Source organism: Lynx rufus, unplaced genomic scaffold (genome assembly GCF_022079265.1).
Source record: "Lynx rufus isolate CCGP_SWC_20201006 ecotype Redwood Valley unplaced genomic scaffold, mLynRuf1.p SCAF_8, whole genome shotgun sequence".
Lineage (NCBI taxonomy): Eukaryota > Metazoa > Chordata > Mammalia > Carnivora > Felidae > Lynx > Lynx rufus.
Window position 1 is genome coordinate 134,075,104 of NW_025814896.1, and position 23,998 is coordinate 134,099,101.

The 23,998-nt window shown below is 52.5% G+C and overlaps 2 protein-coding genes across 3 annotated transcripts in view; one reads left to right on the forward strand and one right to left on the reverse strand.

The window, feature by feature from the left end:
• The window catches only part of ADAM17 (ADAM metallopeptidase domain 17), a 53,699-nt gene extending 43,444 nt beyond the window's left edge, over positions 1-10,255 (forward strand). For both annotated transcript variants that reach the window (XM_047068923.1, XM_047068924.1), the window contains 6 exons: positions 3,168-3,302; positions 4,873-5,003; positions 5,326-5,404; positions 6,324-6,412; positions 8,037-8,087; positions 8,526-10,255. In XM_047068923.1, coding sequence (XP_046924879.1) covers positions 3,168-3,302; positions 4,873-5,003; positions 5,326-5,404; positions 6,324-6,412; positions 8,037-8,087; positions 8,526-8,882 — 842 coding nt within the window. In that variant the 3' untranslated portion in view covers positions 8,883-10,255. The remainder of the gene's footprint in view (positions 1-3,167; positions 3,303-4,872; positions 5,004-5,325; positions 5,405-6,323; positions 6,413-8,036; positions 8,088-8,525) is intronic.
• A 105-nt stretch (positions 10,256-10,360) lies between these two features.
• Positions 10,361-23,658, reverse strand: IAH1 (isoamyl acetate hydrolyzing esterase 1 (putative)). Its single transcript, XM_047068927.1, is given in 7 exon segments — positions 10,361-10,696; positions 11,895-12,016; positions 13,901-13,946; positions 13,948-14,063; positions 16,569-16,717; positions 22,115-22,167; positions 23,551-23,658. Coding segments are annotated over 7 exon segments (741 nt in total). The 5' UTR covers positions 23,623-23,658; the 3' UTR covers positions 10,361-10,513.
• Between the last annotated feature and the right edge of the window lie 340 nt (positions 23,659-23,998).

A 23,998-nucleotide genomic window follows, 5' to 3' on the forward strand; every position in this document is an offset into this window, starting at 1 on the left:
AGTTCGTGAGTTTGAGCCCCACGTCGGGCTCTGTGCTGACAGCTCAGAGCCTGGAGCCTGCTTCGGATTCTGTGTCTCCCTCTGTCTCTGCCCCATCCCCTCTCACACTCTGTCTCTCTCTGTCTTAAAAATAAATAAAACATGAAAAAAAATTAAAAAAAAGCCAATTGTGTTAAAAAAAAAAAGATACAGTGAACATACCATACTGTTCACCCATTTGAAGTGTACAGCTCACTGTTTTTTAACGTATTCGCATCTGTGCAGTCACCACCACGCTCCGTGTTAGGACATTTTCATCGCCTCGAAAGGAAACCTGTCTCCTCTAGCCGTCACCGAGCCTCCTCATCCCTCCCAAGCCCCGGACAACCAGTAATCTACTTTTGGTCTCTGTGTATTCGCCTGTTCTGGATGTTTCGTGTAAGTGGGGTCCTACAGTGTGTGGCCTCTTGCATCTTTCATTCAGAATCACGTTTTCGAGATCCGCCCATGAGGTAGCCCGTGTCAGTACTTAGTGTATTCCCAGCTCTGCATCCCGTCCCGGTGTCCTAGGATGGGCCGCCATCACTTGACGGACTTTTGGATTCTTTCCGCCCTCTGGCTCTCGTGAATGCTGTCGTGAACACCTGTGTGCACGTGTTGTGTGGACATATGTTTTCCTTTCCCTTGTGTGTGCCCAGGAGTGGAACCGAGTCACGTGGTCACTGTTGAATCGTTTGAGGAGCTGCCGGGTTGATTTCCACGGCGGCTGTACCATTTTATCCCCCCCCCGCCCCCGGCGGCACCTGAGGGTTTCTGTCCGTCCACACCTTCACCAACGCGGGTTGTCTTTCTGATTATAACCATTCTAGTGAAGTTTTGTCTCATTTCCGTTTTCCTTTGAACTCTTAAATGTGCATTTTATCGGACGGGACTCGTGATTCTTGCATTCGGAGATCTGTCAGCGTGCCGGCCATCTGCCACGTCAGGAGCCAGAATGTCTCAGTCAAGTTTATGTCAGCGTTTTCTAGCTGTGCTCAGTGTTTCTGTCTTTATTACAATAATAAAGCAGATTCAGAAAAATGTTTTCAATAAGCATAAGCAAAGCAGTTTGAAAAACTCGGTTCATTCTCATCAAGTAGCCTTTTGTCTCCTTGGTATTTTCTACGGAGCAGCACTCGCGGAGCGTGAGTGCGTTACAAGGTCAGCATCCCCGACCAGCAGCATCGCATCACCTGCCATCTCGTTAGGCGGGAAGTTCTCGGCCCCCTCCCCGGGCCCCTCCCCGCCGCACGCCCTACCTGCTAGCTCTGACGCACCCTGAACGGACAGCCCAGTGAGACAGGTGACACTGTGCCTTTACGGATCTTCTCCGTGTCTGCTACTCTGATACCAGTCTCTTGAGAACAGGCGTTTGACAGATAGTCGCGAAGCATTTTTTACGTATCTGCTCAGGGCAGCGTCGTAGACCGAAAACACCGTGACAGTGCAGAGTGTCCCCCTTCACCGCTTGCCGCACTTTCCTCGCAGCCTGCGCTCCGCAGCGGCAGGCCTGTCACGTGCCTGCCCCGTGGACGCCGAATGCCCGGCGCCCGTGAAGGGTTCCGTGAGACCAGAGGCAGGTGTGGCACACCCGAGTTAGGCTGGGGTGTATCCCGGGCACTTAACCAAACGGGGCAGGTTCCTTTGCGTTTGGTGTCACTGCCGCACTGACTTGGTGGGTCGGTTCCATCCCGCCGTGGGAAGGCCAGGCCTCCAGCTCTGGTCCCCGCCCGTTGTTTTCCTGCAGCAGTTTCTCTCGTCTCGTGTCGTGTCGTGTTCGTGCTGCTCACTTTCCAGAATGAGTCACTCATTCCATCCTCTCACTGGAGTTTAACATCCTTCGGTGGCTTTTATTTGTCCTTAAGAATCATCGATTCATTTAAGAGATATTTGTGATGTCCTTATGGTGTGATAGGGATTGGATATAAACGGATTCACTAAGAGGTTTGATCTTCGCTGTCGTGGAGCTTCCCGTTCTGTGAGGGGAACAGAAAGCACATCATCAAGTAGATGTAAATTGCACCACGTGTGCTTGAAGGACAGAAGTCGCTGTAGCTGTAGCAATGGAGCACAGTGGGGGTGAAAGCGGGGTCCCCGGGAGGTCCGAGGGACGCCTGTGAGCCAGATCTAAAGGGGGAGTAAGAACCGGCCCTTTCCCTCAGAGATGGAAACGAGGGCATTCGGGGCATTCCAGGTGGACGGGACAGCCTTCGTTAAGGTTCTGTGGTGAGAGACCTTGGAGCAGTGAAGAAACGGAAGGCGGCTGAGCGTGAGGGCTCGGGAGTTGTCGCTGGTGAGGTTGGAGGGGCCTGGCCGGCCGCTTCTGTGAGCCTTCCCCTCAGCTTGCTTTTCAGTCCAGGTAAACGGCTCTAATGTTTGTTCAGTAGCGTGTGGATGTTATGTATGTGTATGTATATAATTTATCTTTTTTGAGAGAGACTGAGCGTGAGCAGGGGAGGTCAGAGAGAGAGAATCCCACGCAGGCTCCGCCGACAGCACGGAACCCGACGCGGGGCTCGATCGCACCGACTGCGGGATCGTGACCTGAGCTGAAACCCAGAGTTGGCCGCTTCACCAACTGAGCCACCCGGGCGCCCCTGTGTATATTCTTTTATACGTAGTTGTGTTTCACGATACAAAGGTAGAAGCAGGGCTGCCTGGGTGGCTCAGTCAGTGAAGTGCCCAGCCGGCTCAGGTCACGGTCACGTGGTTTGTGGGTTCGAGCCTGAAGCCGGGCTCTGTGCTGACGGTGTGGAACTTGCTTCAGATCCTCTGTTTTCTTCTTTCTCTGCCCCTCTCCCGTGCACAAGTGCACACACATGCTGTTGCTCACTCGCTCTCTCAAAAAGAAACAAACACGGAAAAAGAAAAAGTAAAAGCAAAATGTGAAATAGTGGCTGAGGGGAGGCCGGGGAGACTGAGTGCAGACATTTGGGAGCACGGAGACTTGCACCGCATGGTGCTCGGTACCCAGCGAGGCACTCGGTGTTTATCGGCCAGTTGGATACAGGCTGCCGGCGTCCTGCCCCGTGGGTTGCTTTTTCCTCTTGGTGAGGCGCGGTGCTGACCTGCGAGAATCCCGGGTCTGCCCCGTAGGACCGGTGGTCGCGTGACTCCCCGTGACCTGTGTGCTCGTCGTGTGCTTCCAGGTAACAGCAGCGAGTGCCCCCCTCCCGGAAACGCCGCAGATGACACGGTGTGCTTGGATCTTGGCAAGTGTAAAGATGGGAAGTGCGTTCCCTTCTGTGAGAGGGAGCAGCGGCTGGAGTCCTGTGCGTGTAACGGTGAGCGCATCTCCATGCTGCGTCCTCGCCGCCGGAGGGAAGATGGCCTGTGTCCACCGGGCCCTGTCCCTCCCTTTGGGGGCCCAGCAGGATTAGCTGCTCGCTCTGGCCAGGGCGGCGGTGCGTTCCCCCCCCCCCCCCCCGAAACTCAAGGCGGGGAGAACTCAAGGGTGGTCTGGGGGACGGAGCTCTCTGGATTCAGGTCCTCGCCCCTCTACCTTGTCTATGAAAACCGTGCTGTCGGTCGGCCTTCCTTCTCGCGATGTTTTCAGACCACGTGGGGGTATAGGCTGAGGGGTGGGATAGGAGGGAGTTTTGCTGCGGTTGAGTGGGTGGGCGGAGGTCTGTCCTCGCCGCACGCACGCACGCACCATGTTAGACGCCCCACGAGCGCAGCTGGCGCTGTCTGCATCTTACGGGCAGTGAACTGCGATACCTTCAAGGCTTCAACCAGGGAGAGCCGATCCCAGGACCTGACCCTGTCAGGGTATTCGTTGTTGTCAACACGGCTGGGCCCGCTGCCGGGTGTCTGGGGCAAGGGCCCTGCTTAGCGATGCCTGGTGACATCATGCTGGCCTCTCAAGACACTCGTCCTCAGGTTTCCACCTTCTATTTTGGAACTCCTGGGTCTGAGAAGGGGCCTCGGGAACTGACTGGGCTCCAGCCTTCCCGCCCTGCCTCACCTGAGAGAGTTCTGTTGCTTTCCGAACCCCCCAGAAGTCAAAACCGCCAGGTTGGGAACTCACCATCCATACGGTAGAGTAAGGGCCTCCTCCAGGTGGAATAAGTGAATAAGGAAGGTATTTGACACAGTAGATGTCAAACAAATAATTTATCGAGTGCGTGGCAAAGGCTTGGGATGCCCCGGAAGAACACGTAGTAAATGCCCAGGAGATGCTTGATAAGTGAAGGAATGATGAAAAGGTTTTTCTTTCCCCATTGAGGCGGTTTGGCATGTCCTGTGTTCTAGTTGATTTCCATTTCTCCAAGTAAGGGTAAATATGGGCTGCCTCCGGGTCAAGTACCGTCCCGAGTTACACCGCCAGGTGACTTTTTGGGCATCTCCGCTGTTGGTGTCTGTGCCACGTGGCTTATGTGGTGGCGTTATTTCCATCACCCCACGAGCCGTGCTCTGGTCACACGGTGGGTGACTCACATCTGCAGTGGGCCCCTTCTGTCACAGTGTGTTAGCTTCTCACTGGAGCCTTGGCTGTGCAAGGAGTATTTCAAACTGAGAAGGGAAGGATCAAAAGCAGTGTAATAAGAACGTTGGGATAAAGGGAAACATTTAGCATCACGAAGGATCTGAAGTAGAATAAGTTGGCTTTTAATCCCTTTAAGAAAGGAAACTCTTGGGGTGTGAATGAATTGTTTTTACCTTGTGGCCTGAGGACCCTGGAGCGTGAACTCAGAAGTTAACTCTTTGGGGCTGAACTAGGGATCGTTTGCTGTTGAAATGAAAAATGAGTGGAGTTGCTTCCCTTTGGGGGTGGGGGTGGGGGCGGGGAGGAGGGAAGGGAGGAGCGCCCTGTCCCTGACCAGACTCCCGCTGTCCCCGGTTCCGTTTCAGAGACTGACAACTCGTGCAAGGTGTGCTGCCGGGACCCCTCGGGCCGGTGCGTGCCCTATGTGGACGCCGAACAAAAGAACTTATTCTTGAGGAAAGGAAAGCCCTGTACGGTGGGATTTTGTGACATGAATGTGAGTGTTTCCTTCTGTTCAGCTTTTTCTGTAACGGTCAGGTGGGCAGTTTTTATATCGCAAAGATTTGCTTTTGCAAACGGAAGGAGTGCCTTTGGCGCCCGCTGTTCGCTCTCCCGCACGTCTGTCTGTCTGTCTGTGGAAGGAGGCAGCCGAGCCCGGGAAACCCAAGCACTCTCTCCATAGCCAGAGCCCTGAGTCCAGAGACCGGGTGGGACCTGGGGCGGCCTTTTCGGTAGAGTTGGTTGGTTTTAGGTGGTGAGCGTTGATTACTTGGTTTTTTCCTCCACTGATTGTAAAATTGACTGTTTTCCGGTCCTAGGGCAAATGTGAGAAACGAGTCCAGGACGTCATCGAGCGATTCTGGGACTTCATTGACCAGTTGAGCATCAACACTTTTGGTACGTGATTTCCCTGGGTGGTTGTTTGCGTAGAGCTGAGCTGCTTTCAGTTCTAATGATGACGTTAGAAAAGTGTGGTTTCAGATTCATATGCTCTTGTCTGGCAACAGAAGATGGAAATATTCATAGCTTTTGTCTTATTATTACTACTGTTATTATTTTAAATGTTTGAGAGAGTGTATGCAAGTCGGGGAGGGACAGAGAGAGAAAGGGAGAGAAAGGATCCCAAGCAGACTCCTTGCTGTCAGCGCAGAGCCTCATGTGGGGGGGGCTCCATCTCACAAACGATGAGATCATGGCCTGAGTCGACATCAGTTTAACCAACTGAGCCACCCAGGTGCCCCTCACAGCTTTTGTCTTGAAACATATTTGTCAGCTAAGATAAAATGGACTCACAGGTCCCCCCCTGTGTAGTGTGGATACGCAGATTTCCAGACAAGGAAAGTCAAATATCGGTTTCCTTCTTTCCTAGAAAATGAACACGTGACCGCATAAGCATGGTTCAGTGCTGTGGGTTGTAAATCTGAATCGTGTTTGATGTAAGCATCGTTTATTTTAACAGTGGGCCTCAGATGTTGCAGAAGCAGCAGTGTATTCTGTCCCGCAGGGTTCATCATTCATCGTCACAAAAATAAAACCCAGAAAGCACCAACTTTGTCCTGTTACGCGTCAGCACGAGTAGTAGTCTCCCATGTGATTAGTCCCTCAGCATCACTCAAGGGACTGTGTGGAGCATCGTGTGATGTAATCTGTTCTTCTCAATAAGCGTGTCGGGGCTCTGTCTGAAATGACACTTCTCAGCAGCACCACCTGACGAACAGTCTGTGGCATTTGACACAATGGTGGTATACTAAGAGTGCTGAATTCTGAGTGTCTAAGGTACTTAATCAGGACATTCACGGTTTCGAATTGTTCACAGGGAAGTTTTTAGCGGACAACATCGTGGGTTCCGTCCTGGTTTTCTCCTTGATATTTTGGATCCCTTTCAGCATTCTTGTCCATTGTGTGGTAAGTCACCGACTTTAGGTAATGAAGCACTTATTACGATTTTGCACAATTCCAAACTTACAACTTTTGGAAAAGGTAGAATTGTTCTTAGCAAGATTCGACCTGATGTTTCCAATGACATTTTTTGCTGTTGTTCCCTAGGAAGGTTTATTTTGTGAAAATTTTAGCTAGTATGTCTTTTTTTTAAGCTAATAGTCTCTTAAAAGAATTATGTTTTTTGTGTATGGATGTTTGTTCTCACGTGTGATTTGAGGACTGTTCTACTCCTGAGCCCGAGGGGACTGTTTAACTGGATTTGTGCAGGACCTCTGACTGAAGCTTTGAAACAAGAGCGTTTCTGGCTTTGTTAGACCAGAGCATTCCAAAGACGGCTCCCTCTACCCTACAGATCCCTGGCCTTACCGTATAGGGTGTTCAGGCCTCCCATCTAATAAGAGGGAGCAATCCTCATTATTCTCGTTCAAAGTGAGTAACAGCTAACGAGTTGAATTGGGCTTTCTCTAATGAACCCCACGTGATTTATAAACTTGGGGGCTTTAACATTTTTTTCTTATAAATCACCCACCTTGCTTCTATGGGAAAGTGAGAATTTGTCTGCTGTAGAGATGAGAAAACCCAACCCCGGCTTCCAGACTCGTGCTCTGGAACAAGTCTTGTGCAGTGCCCCCTCCTTTGAGCACCTGGAAAATTCCGGCACAGCTACGTCTCATGAGTCTTTGCTGCCTCTGCTTCCTTACGTGTCTTGCCCGGGCTCTCGCTGAGCAGCTCGTCCCCAGGGACGGTGAGCATGATGGGTGTGGCGAGGGTCTAGGGAGCAGCAGTGCTAAAGCAAAGCTGTGGTGAAGGTGACGTGGCTGAAGCTTTGACGGGTGGCCGCGACTGCCGCTCTTACTGTTGCTTTGGCTCGCGGCCAGCCTCCTCTGTTTGCGTCGCAAGCTCCCGTTGTGACAGAGGCCTGGCCCTTGGTTTTGGAGCAGAGCCGCGGACGGGAGGATGCCGGTGCCTGGTTCCTGACCACGGAACACGTGACGACAGCTGCGCCGGGAGCCAGGCCTAGATTGTCGGGCTCGGCCTCCTGTCTTGCCCGTCACTGTGTTTCAGGTCGGGCAGGGGCTGGGGGCAGGGACAGTACCACGTGTTCAGCCTTCTGCAGAGAGGGTGATGTGGGGGCTCGAGGCCCAGTCCCTCCGAGCATTTGGGCCACGGTCACCGTGGACAAGGCTGAGGAGAGTGCGCGGGCCTTGGCGGCCTGGGGCGTCTGAGCCGGCGCAGCACCCTCTGACCCCCGCGGCTGCCCTCGCGTCCCCAGGGGTGACGTGGCTCTGACCCCTCAACACGTGGGGAATGGCTTTTGGGGGACATTGCTCAGAAAGACCGTACTTAAACATTCCTGGACCGTTTGCTTCGTTAACACCGGTACACTGACTGCCTCAAGGGAAAGAAACACTTCAGGCTGGTGGCAGAACTCCTAAAGTTTATCTGAGCCGTTCTTCTCTGCTGGACTTGCTGCCACTTTCCACACTCACGTTCGGAGTGAGTTCTTCGCTTAGGAGGTGCCTGAAGGGAAAGAGCATGTAACTGAATTTTCCTAAGAGTGACCTCTTCCTGCTCGTTTTCCTTCTAGGATAAGAAACTGGATAAGCAGTACGAGTCGCTGTCTCTGTTCCACCCCAGCGTAAGTACCCACGTGAAAGAAAGTCGCCTTCGGGTGCGTCCTGGGCCCCGCTGTGGCCTCCTGTCAGCCCCCCAGCGAGAGCCGTCAGCCCCACGGCCGCCGCCGGTGCGGGGCCCTGGCGGCGGGAAGGCGGGAGGCTGGGACTTGGGTTAGTTGTGTGGACGGAGGGAAAGCCGAGGCTGCTCTGCCCCGCTCCCGGCCCGGATTTAGCGCCTCGGCAGTGACCTTCCCGTCTTGGGATCCTAGCTTGATAGGGTTATTTGTGAGTTCTCTTTTGGGTCCTCAGAGGGCAGGTTGTCAGGATTTCGGAAGATGAGGGAGCCTCACCTCGTGCTTCCCTTAGCGCGAGGGGTCACGGTCCCCGTAGGGTACAGCCGCCTGCCGGGGGAGGTTGGAGCTCCGGGACCCGGAGCCGCCTGTGACTCCCTGTCTCTGCAGAACGTGGAAATGCTAAGCAGCATGGACTCGGCCTCGGTTCGCATCGTCAAGCCCTTCCCCGCGCCCCAGACCCCCGGCCGCCCGCAGCCCCTCCAGGCCGCCCCCGCGCCGCCGCCGCCGCCGGTGCCTGCGGCTCCCAAGCTGGACCACCAGCGCATGGACACGATCCAGGAGGACCCCAGCACGGACTCGCACGTGGACGAGGACGGCTTTGAGAAGGACCCCTTCCCCAACAGCAGCACGGCCGCCAAGTCGTTCGAGGACCTCACGGGCCGGCCCGTCACGAGGAGCGAGAAGGCCTCGTCCTTCAAGCTGCAGCGCCAGAACCGCGTGGGCAGCAAGGAGACAGAGTGCTAGGCCGGGGACCCGGGCCGGGCCTCAGGTGTGCGGGCTCGTCACACGTGGGACTTGAAGTCACCGCATCTTTTTGTGAAGATTTGGGAGACTCGAGTGACTTCACGGCAGACGCTGGTCACGTGTTTGGGCTCCTTCACACGCAATAAATGACGCTCGTGTGCTCAGGCCCTTGTCCTTTGGAAGAGGGAAGGTGAATCTAGCTTATTTTGAGGCTTTCAGGTTTTAGTTTTTTTGGTTTTTAAAATATCCTTCAACCTGTGGTGCAAAAGCAGAAAATACAGCTGGATTAGGTTATGAATATTTACGTTTTTGTAAATTATCTTTTTTATTGATAACAGCACTGATTGAGGACACGCTCAGTTGCTTTTATATACACTGTAATGATCCGCTGACTCCAGGGAGGCATTTAGCAGGCCTTAGTTCTGAGGGCAACTGGAACACAGATTTTATTTTTTGCCTTCAGGTAAAGACAAAGGAGGTAAAAACGGAGTTCTCCGTTGTTTCCAGGACGTGGGTTCTGTTCAGAGGCATCCAGAGCTTGTAGCAGCGGGGAGAGTCACCCCAGTTACTCCTAAACTCGGGGTAAATTCTGAGGTTGGCACTTTCTAGAATTAAAACAGTCTAGCTTACAAATGGTAGCCCAATTGAATTTACAGACTCCTGCCCACTGTTTAGGACCCCAATTTGCTGGGTGGTTTTTGTCGTCAAAGCAGGTCTAATACTGTTGCCACGCTGGGAAAATGCTCACCATTCTAAACTACTTCCAAATGAGAGCACCGTTGCCTCTTGGCAAATTGGTGGCCGAGGGGGCGCGTGCGCGAGTTCTCCCCAAAGAACAGGTGGTCTTGAAAGGCCAAGGTGCTGGGCAGGTGGGGGACGCTGCCCCTCCCGGGCCTGGCGCTTTCTCCCTACACAGCTGATTCCTAAAAACCCTCTGCAGTGACCTGCGGGTGGGGTATCTGCATTACTTCTGCTTTAGTGCTTCGGGACTGTCTGCGTTTACTTTGTGAAGGATAAACATCATCAAAGTGAATTCTGATTTCCTTAAAATTACAGTTGGGGGGGGGAAGAAAGCTTTGAAGTACTGAAATGTGCTCAGCAGCCAACACATTCTGACCCAGACGACTTGTAAACTGAGGGCAATTAACCAAACCTGTGACAAATCAAATCTTTTCTTCTAAGGACGTTTATTATGCAGATGCCTGTTACACTAATACTTGAACTCATACCTTGTGGTGTTTGCTGTCTTCTAACTACTTGTGATATATTACACTTTTGGAATCTGCTAGGTGAGTGGGTGTATGTGTGAGAGTGAACAGTTCCCAGCTCAGTGTCAGAAAATCGTTTTTTATAAAATGGACTTTTTAAACAAATTTGTCTTCGCCTTGTTTCCACTTATAGAGTTAATGTTGTAGCTTGTGGCGCTGATGACACCTGCATCAGATGTTACCAGAACACAACACACGTAGGTACAAAGCTTTCGTAAAAATTCTGATGCTTTTATTAATCTTGGTGGCAGATGGTGTTTTTTATTCCAAGGTCATGAGCAAAGGTCTGATCGCTTATCTCAGGATCTTTGTCACACTGGCAGCTTCGTCTGTAAGTTAACAGCCAGATTGGGTTTTCTGTGGCTAATGGTCCCCGTCTCCCAGAAGACTTAGTTCGGGTTTGGCTTCTGCTACGTCTCGCCAGTAAGGGAGCAGCAAAGGCAAGGAGGAGACTTTCTTCTCGATCAGAGGCCAAAGGTGGGAGAACAAAAACTCATTTCCCTCCGGGGACAAGTGCAGTCCGTCTGACAGAAAGGACGAGAAGTCCTGCAGGGGAGAGAGTTGGGAGAGCGTGTGGGGGACGTTTCCGGGGCCCCACGAGGAGGTGCAGTTCATCGGGGGAGGGGGCAGGGGAGAAGAGGCTGAACGAGTAAATAAGGTACATTCACGTGAACAAGAACGACCTGCGCTGTTAGAGGAGCTCAGGGCCCAGGGTGCCCGGCTGCTCCGACTCCCCTAGTCTAGGTATTAATTCGACGGGCGCGTTATTAGGTGTAAAGAACTTGAACCATCCGGCCCAGAAGAGTGACGGTCCCGTGCTCACGGCCCCCGGGAGCCGCTTCTCCTGGGTGAGCGGTGTCGGCCCCACGCCAAGGCCCCGTCCCTGCCAGAAGGCAGCCGGCCCCGCAGGTTCACGGCTCCTCCAGACCACGGCTTCCCGCGGCCTCGGCGCTCCTCTCTGCCATCTCAGAGCGGACCTCTCGGGGAAGGCCGCTCCCTCCCTCCCCACCCTCCCCCGTCCTAGAACCCTGGGGGGTTAAATCTCCAAGGACTTCATCAGAGCCCCTCTCAGATGGACACTTAGCCCAGACGAAAGCCAGGACTCTGGCTGCGTCCCCCGCTGCCGCCCCGACCCGGGAAGCCACAGGAGGACCAGCACCAGGTCTAGGCACGGCTTTGGAGGGAGGCTGAAGCGCAGGGTTGGCTTCGCGAGGGAAGCGCCGGGCTGCTGGGTCCTGTGGACACAACTGTACGGAAAGCGCCAGCGCCTTCCTCGGGGGCTGGGCTGCTCCGTGGGGACCCGCTTTCGCCGTTTCTGGTTGTAAACGCGCTTTCTGGCTTTGAACAAAACCATGAGACCCACATGGCTCAAAAGACGAATTTCAGCCAACACCACGTCCTGCTTAAATTCATCGTTTTGCCTCTTAACGAGTTTAACCTCCTCCTCCCCCACATTCCAAAAGGACTTGCTCTGAATGTCCTTCACTATGAACCACCGATTTCACTCTGTTCCGGGTCCCGCCCGGCTACTCAAGGGGTCCCCGGAGCAGGACGGCAGCTGCTGGGGCCGCGGGGGAACGAGGCCGTGGGTGCCGTCCCGGAGCCTCCGCGCTTCCTCCCCGCAGCGCTCTGGCTTAATTGGGGAAAGGGACAGCTAACGGTCTTACCCGCTCAGAGCCCCACAGAGCAGGGTCACTTTTGCATCATCCTCCCGGCCCCGACAGGACCGAGCAAGCCCCCGTACCTGACCGTCCTTCTGCATCAGGGTCCACAGGTCAAGCACATCAGTCCCACAGTCCCGGGCCACTTGCAAGCAGGCGCCTGCGTATTCACCAACGACCAAGTTCCGGCGATTTAGTTTGCAGCCTATTGAGGAGAGAGAGTGCGGGTGGCAAGTGGCCGCTGTGCAAGTTCTACTGGCCTGGATGCTTCTCCGTCCCCGTGAATAGGCACGTGCTTATGGACCCGACCTGGGTCCGACCGTGTGAGGGCCGTCACCGAGCGCTGCTCTCCGCGGCACGGGGACGGGGGAGCGCACCATCGGTGGTCGCCACAGAGGCAGGAAAGCCCGTGGCGGCCACCTCCTTGGCTGGAGTACCGGCCAGAGGCAAAGAGAGCGGGGGCTGATGGGGAGGGACGGTGGGCCGAGACCCCTGAATTTGTTGTGTCATGTGAGGCCGCTGTGATACGATGGAAAGATCAGGGTTCGGCCAGAGAAGGGGGAGCTGGAAGGGGCTGCAGAGGTCACTTGGACTGGCTCACGGGTCAGTGACCTTTTTTTTTTTTTGTACATTTGAGAACACGTGCGCGTACACACGTGAGCACACACACGAGTGAGCACAGGAGGAGCAGAGGAGCACTGTCAGCGCAGAGCCGGACGTGGGGCTCAAACTCACAACCCGGGAGGTCGGGACCTGAGCCAAAACCAAGAATCGGCCGCTTAAGCGACTGAGCCACCCAGGCGCCCCAGCGACCTTTCTCCACAAGGGGCTGGGCAGTAAATATTCCAGGCTGTGCGGGCGTAGGGTCCGTGCCGGTAACTGCTCTGCCCTCCGCCGTAGCTCAGGAGACACGCAGTATGGAAACCTGGGGGCTGGTCTTCGGTAGAACATTCCTGTAGCCAGCGGCTCACAAACCCGACCCACACCGCCATGTTCTCCACCGGGACTCGCTACGCGTCTGATAAGTGAAACACGGCTCGCACGCGGCGCCGGGTCCCGGATGCTGAGGTTTTCCCTACTCGTTCCCAGAATGTAACTCACTTGGTTCTGTGCCCACGAGGGGGCTGTGACCTGCAGTCTGAGCAGATGTGGCTCTGACTCGCACACCTCTGCTCGTCCAGGCGCGGCACGAACACGCTTGCTACCTCCCGAGCGATCCTGATCCTACGCGAGGCAGACGCCGGCACGAGGGGAGGCTCCCTGGGGGGCCGCGCTCACCCTCTGGAGCTGACGACAGGGAGCATCGTCTACCCCCGACCGGGCCCTTCCAACACCTGATGACAGCGGGCCTGGCCCCATCGTCCCTGTCTGTCCTCTTCCTCTGGATAAACTTGCCCTCGTTACCTCCTGTGGGGAACTTTCCTGGACCTTTCTGGACGCCAGTACCTTCAACAGAGTGTTTCCGTGCCTGCCACGCCATTCATCACGTGGCTGTCACGTGGCTGCCGGTGTCTGTACGGGACCGTCTCCCTCCCTACTCGACACGCGGGAACCAGGTTCTAGTCACTTCTGTGTCCTGACTTTGTACTTTACATGCTAAGACGAACGGTCGCAGGGACAGAAGTGGCTCCGTCACAGGTGCCGTGGACGCGCCCTCAGCCGAGCCTTAGTTTTGGGGAAGGAAGGGTCTCGTCGCCGAAGGCCGCAGCCCGGGCGAGGCTGCGTGGAGAAGGGAGCGCGTCGGGTCAGAGGCGGGCAGAGTGGCGGCTGCGGGCAATCGCGGTCACCGGGGTCGCTGGGAGCCTCAGTGCCACGTGGGCCGCCACACAGCTCCGCGGCCGCGCTTGGGGTCTGGCGCCGCCAGGCCGGGGCCGCCCCCTCCGCGGGGACAGTCCCTTTTCCGGGCCACCGTTCGCGCCTAGAACCTAATGGCCACTCCGCTCGTTTTGCTTACTCTCTGGTGGCTGAGAACAGAGGCCGAAAGGACTGGGCGGGGAGCCCGGCCCGGCGGCCGCGAAGCAAGGGGCCGCCCGGCTCTGGGCCCCTCTCTCGGTCCGGTCGGAGGACACGGTGCCCGCGGCCCGCTTACCTTGTGCGAGGCACTCCCGCTCCCAGGCCGCCTCGCAGAGCGGGGGGTGGCGAGATGAGGACGATCCTGTGCTCCGGGACGTCCACGGACTTGAGGTAGCACACCATGCTCTTTAAATTCGCCACGTACTCGTCCAGGGGGACGTGCTGCTTGGGGTTCTCATCTGTTCGGGGGGGAACATGGACACTTCGGCCCCAAACGCACGTTTGTCGCAAGGGACAACGAAGACTGACACGAGCTCCCCGATCCGCAAGGCTCAGGACAAACACGGGGTAGCGGGTGGGGGGAACGGCGGTCCCCGCTCTTCCTGGGACAGACCGCAGAGGCTCAGGCTCTGTCCTCTGGTGGCCAGAGGCCTGGGCTGTGGAGGGAGGCCGCCGAGTTCCACCCCTGCTTCCTCGCAGACCGGCCGCCTGCCCTGGGACAGATGCCCGGCTTGCCTGTACCTCGGCCTCCTCACAGGTAAACCGAGGACGATAACCGGGTCCCCCTCACGGGGTGGTTGTGAAAATCGACAAGCACGTAAAGCACTACAGCAGGGGGCCTACCACACAGGAAGCGGCCCGCGTGTGACTGCCAGCTGCTGGGGCAGGCACCTGGGTGGCTCAGTGGGTTAAGCATCCTGACTCTTGATTTTGGCTCAGGTTATGATCTCAGGGGAGAGTGAGCCCCACGTGGGGCTCTGCACTGACAGTGCGAAGCCTGCTGGGGATCCTCTCGCTTTCTCGCTCTCAAACAAACTTAAAAAAAAAAAAGCTGTTGCTTCTACTATTATAGTCGCAAAGGACTTGTTTTTCCTTTAGAGCACGCGTGCGCACGTACAGAGGGGAGAAGGGCAGAGGGAGAGACAGAATCTTAAGCAGAATCCAGGCTCAGTGTAGGGCCCGGTGCGGCCTCGATCCCACGACCCCGGGATCGTGCGTGACCCGAGCCGAAATCGAGAGTCGGAGGCTCAACTAACTGAGGTGCCCGGGTGCCCCGCAAAGGATGACTTCTAAATGGGCTCGCACATAAGTATCCTAAGACTCGCTGCAGGCGCTTTACAAACCACATGTAAGGATAATTATAGGAGGAAAATAAAATCCCTCATGACGCCACCACCCAGAAAACCACTGTTGGCACTCGGAGGTACTTCATTCTAGTCTTTTCCCTGTTGATAGGTGTACTTAAAAAAATAAAAGTAGCATTACACTGAAGATACATAACCATATGGTTCTTTTTTCCACCTAACATTATATCATGGGCATGTCTGTGTCCACGAACAGTCCTCAAAAACGTGTATCTGCTGGGGGACCGAGAGGAAGCTTCTATCTCTGTGCCACCCAGCATTCTATTTTTTTGCTGTTAGAAATACAATTTGCAGAAACGTCTGCACGTACGCCTGGCTGCATTACTGAATTTTTTCTCAGGCTGGATTTCTAGATGCGGGAAGTCCTTCGATGCACGCTGTCAAGTATCTTCCCAGAAAGATCACAAGTTTCCCCAGTGACTGGAAGAGAGGAGTGCCCATCTCACTCCACACTCAGCAGCCATAAGAATCAGTGCTTAAAAACACTTTCCAATCTGAGTCTTTATAATCTTTTGAGGTTATCTCATTTCACAAAGCGACTTTTTTCCTTTGTGATTTCCTCCATTGCTTTTGTGCTTGGGGTTTCTTTGTCCTAATTTCGGTGAGAATTCGCCTTTTTTGGAGTCTCCTTTCTTACAGTTTTTAGCGTAAGATCAAGTGGGGATCTGACTTTTCCAAACAGTGGCCTCACAGGGTCCACTAACACCTACGGCTCATTCGTCTTTCTCAAGGCGACTAGCGTCCCTGCCTGCCCTGCCGCCTCCCCTGAGCTGTCCCCACCGTGTGCCCACAGATAGCATTCTTCTGGAAGCGGACTTTCCAGAATACAGGCTGACTTTTTCCCTTCATGCCGCACAAAGGGTCCTCCTCGCAAGAGCAGGAGGGAGAGCAAGGCCTGCGCCCGCCGGTCTTGCAAAGACAGGGACGCGGCGCCACTTCCCAGCACCCAGGACCGAGTCCACGCCTGGGCGGGGGTGCTCCCTGAGCTGCTCGGCCATCAGTGTGACCCACGTGGCAAGGCGGGCCCTCCACCGCTGATTCCACCAACTACTGAGAAAAACATCTGAAATCCAGCACAACGCTAATGGACTCAAGAAAACATTTTCGGGGCACCCGGGCACGTCCAACTTCGGCTCGGGTCATGATCTCACGGTTCGCGGGTTCGAGCCCCGCATCAGGCTCTGTGCTGACAGCTCAGAGCCTGGAGCCTGTTTCAGATTCTGTGTCTCCCTCTCTCTGAACCTCCCCTGTTCATGCTCTCTGTCTCAAAAATAAACAAACGTAAAAAAAAAAAAAAGAAAAAAAGAAAAAAAACAAAGAAAAAAACAAACACATTTTCAAGTGTTTGAGATCAGGTCTGCCAACAACCCAGGCGGGTAGAAAATAAGTTGGGAACAAAATTCACTGACATTGAAGCCAGAAGAAATATGCTTAATAAACTCTGGGAACTCATTATAAATTTGGCAAAACTCATTGTAAGTTTTCTCTCCCAAAAATCTATTGGGAGAGAAGGACACAGTTGAAAAAAATACAGAAGCAAGCTGTCTTCATGTCAGGGCAGGCTAAAAATGAACTAGGAAAACACAAAAATGCCTTTACCTTTCAGCGCACTGTCATTGGCACCAAAGAAAATTGTAACTGCTACTGGGCTGTCCAAACCGGTCCCTTTTTTGATTAATCGTGGAAGGATGATTTTGGCCCATCTGGTATTGTAGCCTGAAAATCCACGATTCAGAACATCACATTTTCTGAAATGAAGAATTTTTAAACAAAGATGAATTCCACAATCCCACAAAGAACAGTTTCTAGCCCCCTGCAGTGAACCAACAGTGAGGGTGTGCCCTCCCTCCGGGCTGTGGCACCTGCCTATGTCCGGTGGCTTTGATGTGCCTGCACTTTTTTTTTTTTTCTTAAGTTCGTTTATTTTAAGTAATTCTATACCCAACATGGGGCTTGAACTCACACCTCTGAGATCAAGGGTCACATGTTCTTCCGACAGAGCCAGCCAGGCACCCCCGATGTAATGTCACTTTGAGAAAGACATGCCATCCTTAACAAGATACAGGTAAGTCCGTCACATTCCTCCACAAGAGGGGTTATGAATAATTTTGAGCAAAGGGGCTATAATCTTGTCTGCAGACTCGCTCACTCACGCATGGGCAGTGAGGTCCTTCTAACATGGAGTTTACAGCAGACGGGTCTCAGTTTGAGCATCTTCAGTAGCGTCACTAGGAAGCTGGAATCAAGGGTAATGACGCTTTGGGTAATTTGGGATGTATATAGAGTATTTTTGAGACTTTTACAGAGTATTTTTTAAGAGGCATTTTAGGTCTGCAGCAAAATTGAAAGGAAGGTACAAAGCATTCCCACACACCCCTGCTCCCCACGTGCACAGCCTCCCCGACTACCAACAGCCCCACGAGCGGCACATTTGTTAGATGTGATAAACCTAACACATCATTACCAGTAGCACCCACTGGTTTTGATTCAAGAATTTTAATAAATTACTTAACGGCTGTGCCCCCGGGACTATGTTTATGGATGCTTCAGGTTGTTCATAATAAAAATTTTTTAAAAATGATAAATCTCAGAGTTCAGTTCATGGTTAGCAAATTAATGTGGTTGACTTTGGTATAGTTCAAATTCCCACATACGAGCAACTAAGCAGAGACCCCGGGGCACCAGCTAAGAAATTCTGCACGGCTACGAGGCCAGGCGACAGACGCCAAGCAGCAACAGGAGGGGACCTGGTTTTGACACTACTCTAAAAGCTCTCAACGTTTAGAAATCTCCGGGAAAACAACAAAAAAATTCAGCCCCATTTATTTCTAAGTGTGATTCTTGGTGTTTTTAATGCAGAATGATTACAAAAAGCTGACTAGCTTAGCCATTTTGAAGACTCAGTTTAAAATGGAATACTCTAGAATTTTGACAAGAGGAGTCGGCTTTCCATCTCTCCGATGGTATAGTCACTGTGACACTCCCTAAGGCCGGTGTGGTGTGGCAGTCCAGCACGAAGGGCTGGAATCAGAGCGGTCGGTGCCAGGATCTCGCTGCCTTTGACTAGCACATCAGGCCTTGGCCACTTACTTAATTTCTCTGAGCTTCAGGCTCCCCAACAGTAAGAGATGAACCTAACACCTAATCTGCAGGCAGTGTGAAAAGTAAAAGTAAGGTAGTAGCCAGACACACGTAAGGCGCCCAATAAATGGCAGCTATTATAGACTGAAAAAAAGATCATCATTAGAAGAAGGCTATGAGCCAGGAAAAAAAGACAAGTGAGGCCCAGGGTTGGAACTGTTAAAGTTCCCCTCCGAAAGGGGAAGGATATCTGAATCCCTCTGGATTGAATAACATAATCAACGGTGCCCAATTTATTCAAAGGGCTACAGAAACTGGAAAATTATGAAAGGTTTTTAGTTAAATTCATGGCTAATAAAAAGTATTAAGTTCAGATGAAGAGAGAAGAAGAGTTCATTGAAAGATTCCTTGCCAAACATCCAGACTCTAAGATTTCCTTCCAGAAAAATGTAAATTAAGCTGCTTCATAAAACAGGCAGGGGCATATTTTTAAACGCAAACAGCAGAAGCTTTTACAAACTGAAATCGTGGGGCGCCTGGTAGTTCAGTCGGTGAAGCACCTGACTTCAGCTCAGGTCATGATCTTACGGTTTGTGGGTTCAGGCCCCATGTCGGGCTCTGCGCTGACAGCTTAGAGCCTGGAACCTGCTTTGGATATTCTTTCTCTTTCTCCTCACCAACGCCCCCCCCCCCCCCGCCCTGCCCCACTCTCAAAAACTAAATAAATATTAAAAAAAAAAAATGAAAACGGGAAGTTTATTCTAACTCCTTCAAATCCCTCAAACCAAGTATTTTTGTTTAAAGAAATACGGAAATAAGATTGTTTAAAAAAACTGATGAAACTATATCCATAAATTTTAAAAGGATTTAAATAGATTTAAGAATTATTAAAATGATTTTATAGTAAGTATACAAAGATCTTATTTGAAGCCAAAACTTAAAAGATGTCACTGTGGAACACAATATATTTTATTTAAAAAATTTTTTACTGTATATTTTGAGAGAGGGTCACAAGGGGGAAGGGGAGGGGGAGGGAGGGGGAGGGAGAGAATCCCAAGCAGGTTCCATGCTGTTAGTGCAGAGCCCAACTCGGGGCTCAATCCCAAGAACCACGAGATCGTGACCTGAGCTGAAATCAAGAGTCGGACATTTAACTGACTGAGGCCCCCAGATGCCCCCACACTGATATATTTCAGATTCTTCACTCTCCGTGGAGGTCGTGTACACAAGGGCGGTTTTAGTGAGATGCCTCTGAGCTTTCAAACCCGGAAACTGGGTGACATTAAACACGGAATTAGTACACCTGAGACTAACTGAACACTAGGTTAATTAGGCTTCAAAAACACCCCCAAACCACCGTGAGCGGGCTCAGGGCTGTGCAGACGGCTGAAGCAGACATCAGGAGCCCAGATCGGCAAAGAACACCCCAAGCGGTAACACAGCTGAAGATGACAGTGTCCCTCAAAGGGGCACTTGTTTGGTGTGGCACGGAAAGAAGTCCGTCCTGGCGCAAAAACCGAGTGAGGTGAAGGGGCCGCCGCCTCTGACGCCAGGCGACGCCGACTGCAGCCCCCTAGTCTCTCCCCTCCGTCGCCCGGTGGAAGAACGTGGGCCTAGGACGCCAAGGCCAGTGTCCCCTCCGTCCGGGCCCTGTTGCTCCGCCGTGCCATCTTAGTTTCTAAACGGCTCTCGCGAGTTTGGCTGGGGGGGGCGGCGGCCAGGAGAGGCAGGCATTCTGGGTGGGGGGAGCCCGGATGGGGAAGGACTCACGGAGGCGAGGCCTCTTTGGGGTCAGCCAGCAGCGGCTCGGCTCTGGGTCTCAACAAGAAGCTTCTCAGGGGTTAGAGCCTGGAGGCGCAGCGGACCACACACTGGCTACAAGTCTGTCTTGTAACTTCTCCGAATTCTGAAAAATAACTAGCTTCTGATGAAGTGGTCTTCTAGCAAGCAGATCTGCAAACTATCAATTCTGGCAGGATTTTAGTACTAAACTTAACCACTTATGAAACATCTGTACGTGGGTAAAACGTTTGGAATGCCTTGTTTTCCAGGCCACTTGAATCATTATTTAGCTTTTCAGAAAAGGTTAACAGACCAATTAAACAGTTACTGGACTACTAAACATGAAAGCTGCTATATATCGAGCACTTCCAAGTTCAAGGCACCTGAGCAAGCACACATTAATGGTCCTCCCAACGTGACAGCAGGTGCCCTCATCATCTCCGGAGGCTCAGGACCACGGGCTCCGGAGCCTGGACACCTGCCACTTCTTAGCTGTGTGACCTTGTTATTTAACCTCCCCTCCTTATTCTTCTCACCTAGAAAATGGATCGGAGCCTAACTCACTTCGTTTACAGGCTAGTTGTAAAGATTAAATAAGCCAATACACACGAAGCATTAGTTTTTGGCACATAGCATTCAGTAAAACTTAGCTATTATAATCATCCCATTTGACAGAAGGGAAAACTGAGGCACGACGTGATATTTTCATGTTTTTAGATTAAGTCTAAATAGGGAAAGCATTTGGGAACAGAAAAAGCTAGAAGGTCAATTTTTTCATTTCTAGTGTAGGGGATAAAAAATGGAGAATTGGAAGACATTTTTTTTTTTTCAACGTTTTTTTATTTATTTTTGGGACAGACAGAGACAGAGCATGAACGGCGGAGGGGCAGAGAGAGAGGGAGACACAGAATCGGAAACAGGCTCCAGGCTCCGAGCCATCAGCCCAGAGCCTGACGCGGGGCTCGAACTCACAGACCGTGAGATCGTGACCTGGCTGAAGTCGGACGCTTTAACCGACTGCGCCACCCAGGCGCCCCTAATTGGAAGACATTTTAAAACACATTTGGAAATAACTTAAAACATATTTTCTTGGTGTATTAACCATACTGGTGAAGAAGATTATCAAGTACTGATAAGCTGGTAGGACATCTAGCTTATTTCTCCTAAAGGAGGAAAAGACATGGGGTGCCTGGGTGGCTCAGTCGGTTGAGCGGCCGACTTCGGCTCAGGTCACGATCTTGCAGTCTGTGAGTTCGAGCCCCGCATCAGGCTCTGTGCTGACAGCTCGGAGCCTGGAGCCTGTTTCAGATTCTCTGTCTCCCTCTCTCTGACCCTCCCCCATTCATGCTCTGTCTCTCTCTGTCTCAAAAATAAATAAACGTTAAAAAAAAAAATTAAAAAAAAAATAAAGGAGGAAAAGACAAAACCCCTGATCAGTTTATGGATACTCTACATACTTGGTTTACTGTTTTTAATGTGGAAAATATTTCTACATATTTTTTAATCTCTTGTATTGGGGAAGTGTTTCCCTTTTGATGCCTTCCTTAGCATATGCTTTCATCAAGTCTGGCAAACAAAATACCAAAATCATCGCTATTTCTGATCTATTTTATGAAGAGAATTTGGGAGACAAAAACTTCTCTCCAAAAATGACTCTAACTTTGGTTTACGAATATATCTTGCTTTCTTTTCAAACTCCTTACTACTCATTCAAATCATACCTACTAGAGTAACTGAAAAAGAACTGATCTTCTTCAGATAGTGAATAACTGTGTCTGTTTGAATCCAAACCCAATATATTTTCCACAACTTTTCGGGTTTGATTTCACGTTGGACAAAACTTTTGCGGAACCCTGAGTGCCTGCCCCTCTTCCTTCTGTCCCCCAACCTTGTAGATCTACTAACCAGGAAAGGCCGGCAAAGATTAATAAGGGAGGAATTTACTGTTTGACACTGTGTCATTCACTCTCTTTCTCTTCTGAGTTGCAATTACAGTTTTCGATCGATAAGCACTCAAGTATTGGGGCGCCAGGGTGGCTTAGTCGGTTAAGCATCTGACTTTGGCTCAGGTCATGAACTCGCGGTTCTGTGAGTTTGAGCCCGCATCCCTGCATCAGGCTCTGCGCTGATGGCTCAGAACGTGGAGCCTGCTTCCGTTTCTGTGTCTCCCTCTCTCTCTGCCCCTCCCCCACTTGCACTCTGTCTCTCCCTCAAAAATGAATAAACATTAAAAACAATAAATAAATAAGCGCTCAAGTTATTGATCTAAAGACTATTCTCACCTGACCAGCTTGTCAGCCAGTGATGCTCCCCATCCACTCTGCTGGAAAGAAAACTGAAAAGAAAAAAAAAAAGGCCATTACTACTTATCAGTGTGATTAGCACATTTTAGTAAAGGGCATTTTGATCAGCAACTCCTTTTGTTCTCCCTTTGTACTCCCTGACTTTTTGGCCTTCATCGCTCACTTTCCATGGAGGTCATTTTAGGGATTACTAGAACGAAGCCTCAGCAGCACTCTGGAAACGAGGGGGAGTTTTCTTCCCTGTGGACTGGATTTGAGCCAATCATCTACGTCTTACTGAGACCTGATATTAGAGTCATTTTTACTTAGAAAAGCTACTTCAGTTTATGTGTGAGAGATAAAATCAATTGTACCTTCAGTAAGGAAATAAAGTCCATGCTGTACTACATTTCCACAATCCAAAGAATCAGGAAGCTAATTCTAGAACTCAGGGGGTGAGCCTTTTTAAAATATACATTCCAGTAAGTTTGGAAAGCCCTCACTGCCCTACTTGCCTAAAAATGGCATCGCTTATTGGCACGTACACAGAAAATTGGTTGAGGAAGTCATGTTTGAAGAGGAAAATAAGAACAAAACACCACACCACAGGGGTAAGTTTTAAAAGTGTGCTTCCTCCCCGAAGTAGGACACATATCTTCCTTAATGTGAGTCGAAATGATCTTGGGTGAGAAGGTGATCTACTGCGTTATTCAAGATCAACTTGCTGCACCAGAGGAAGCAGAGGTGAACTGGTCCCGGGGGTTTTCTGCACGGAACGGGTTGTACAAACCCGCAGGAAGTGATTCGGCCGCCGCCGTGCTCTCGCAGGTGACCCACCAGTGGAGCTCCGCGTGGGAAAGCAAGCACTGGCCGTGCGGTGAGCCACTGAAGGAGGCTTCGTGGAAAAGGAGGCGCACGTCCCCGCCTCAACTTGTACCAAGCCTCCCGATTCTCCCTAGGAAACTGACGAAGCGCGGTGAACTCGGCTTTGTCACTCCCAGGGCGTGGCCTGGACGAGTCACTGCACTCCCCCGCACCTGACCTCATCTGGAGGACAGGGTACACGGAACGGGTGTGCAAGTACTGCGCTGCCCACACCGTCATCCCGAAGCCAGGAACAACCCGAGACGGGAACTCTGTCTGCCACGAGGTTCTGAAGGGGCCTGTTAAGACACGACGACCGTGAGGTCGCTGCTGGACGCGGCAGGCATTCCCGAGCAGATCCTGCTCAGGGGCGCTCAGCCTTCGGGGCCGCCTGTGCTGGGGGGAAACGGGGTGCAGGGACGCGGCCTCGAGACGGGAAGGTGGGAGCCTGAGAGCTGGGAGAGGAGAGCCAGCGAGGCTGCCAGGCCGGCGCTCTCAGCGGGGGCTTCGCCCAGAAGGCGCGACCGTGGACGCCCGAGGGACCGGGCCACACCAGGGCCAAGCGGCGGTACCTGGGTGATGGAATCTCCGAAGAGCAACACCCGAGGCCAGTACAGAGAACTCGCCGCCTCGCACAGCGCCATATTGCCTGCCGGCAGAAGGGCGGGGCGAGCGGGCAGGGGCGGGGCGAGCGGGGCCTGGGCGGGGTTCCTCGCGGGCGAGGGGGGTGGTGGTGGTGGAAGGAGGCACATGCGCAGTTCGTCGCCCCCCGGTTATCCGTCGGGGTGGCTGTCCGCCACACCCCTGGGCTCTGGGGCCGCGCTCCTTTGGCGACCGACCAGTCATTGTTAAGACGCGCGGTAGCCGTTGCCCTTGGAACGCTCATTTTTGTCCGTTTCCCAGAGCTCGGCCTCGTGCCTTCACTCCCGGTCCGTTCGTTCATGCCGAGTCTTTCCGGCGCGGAGCGTGCGTCGCCGCCTGCCCTCGGGGCGCCCGATCGACCCTCCGGGAGAGGCACCT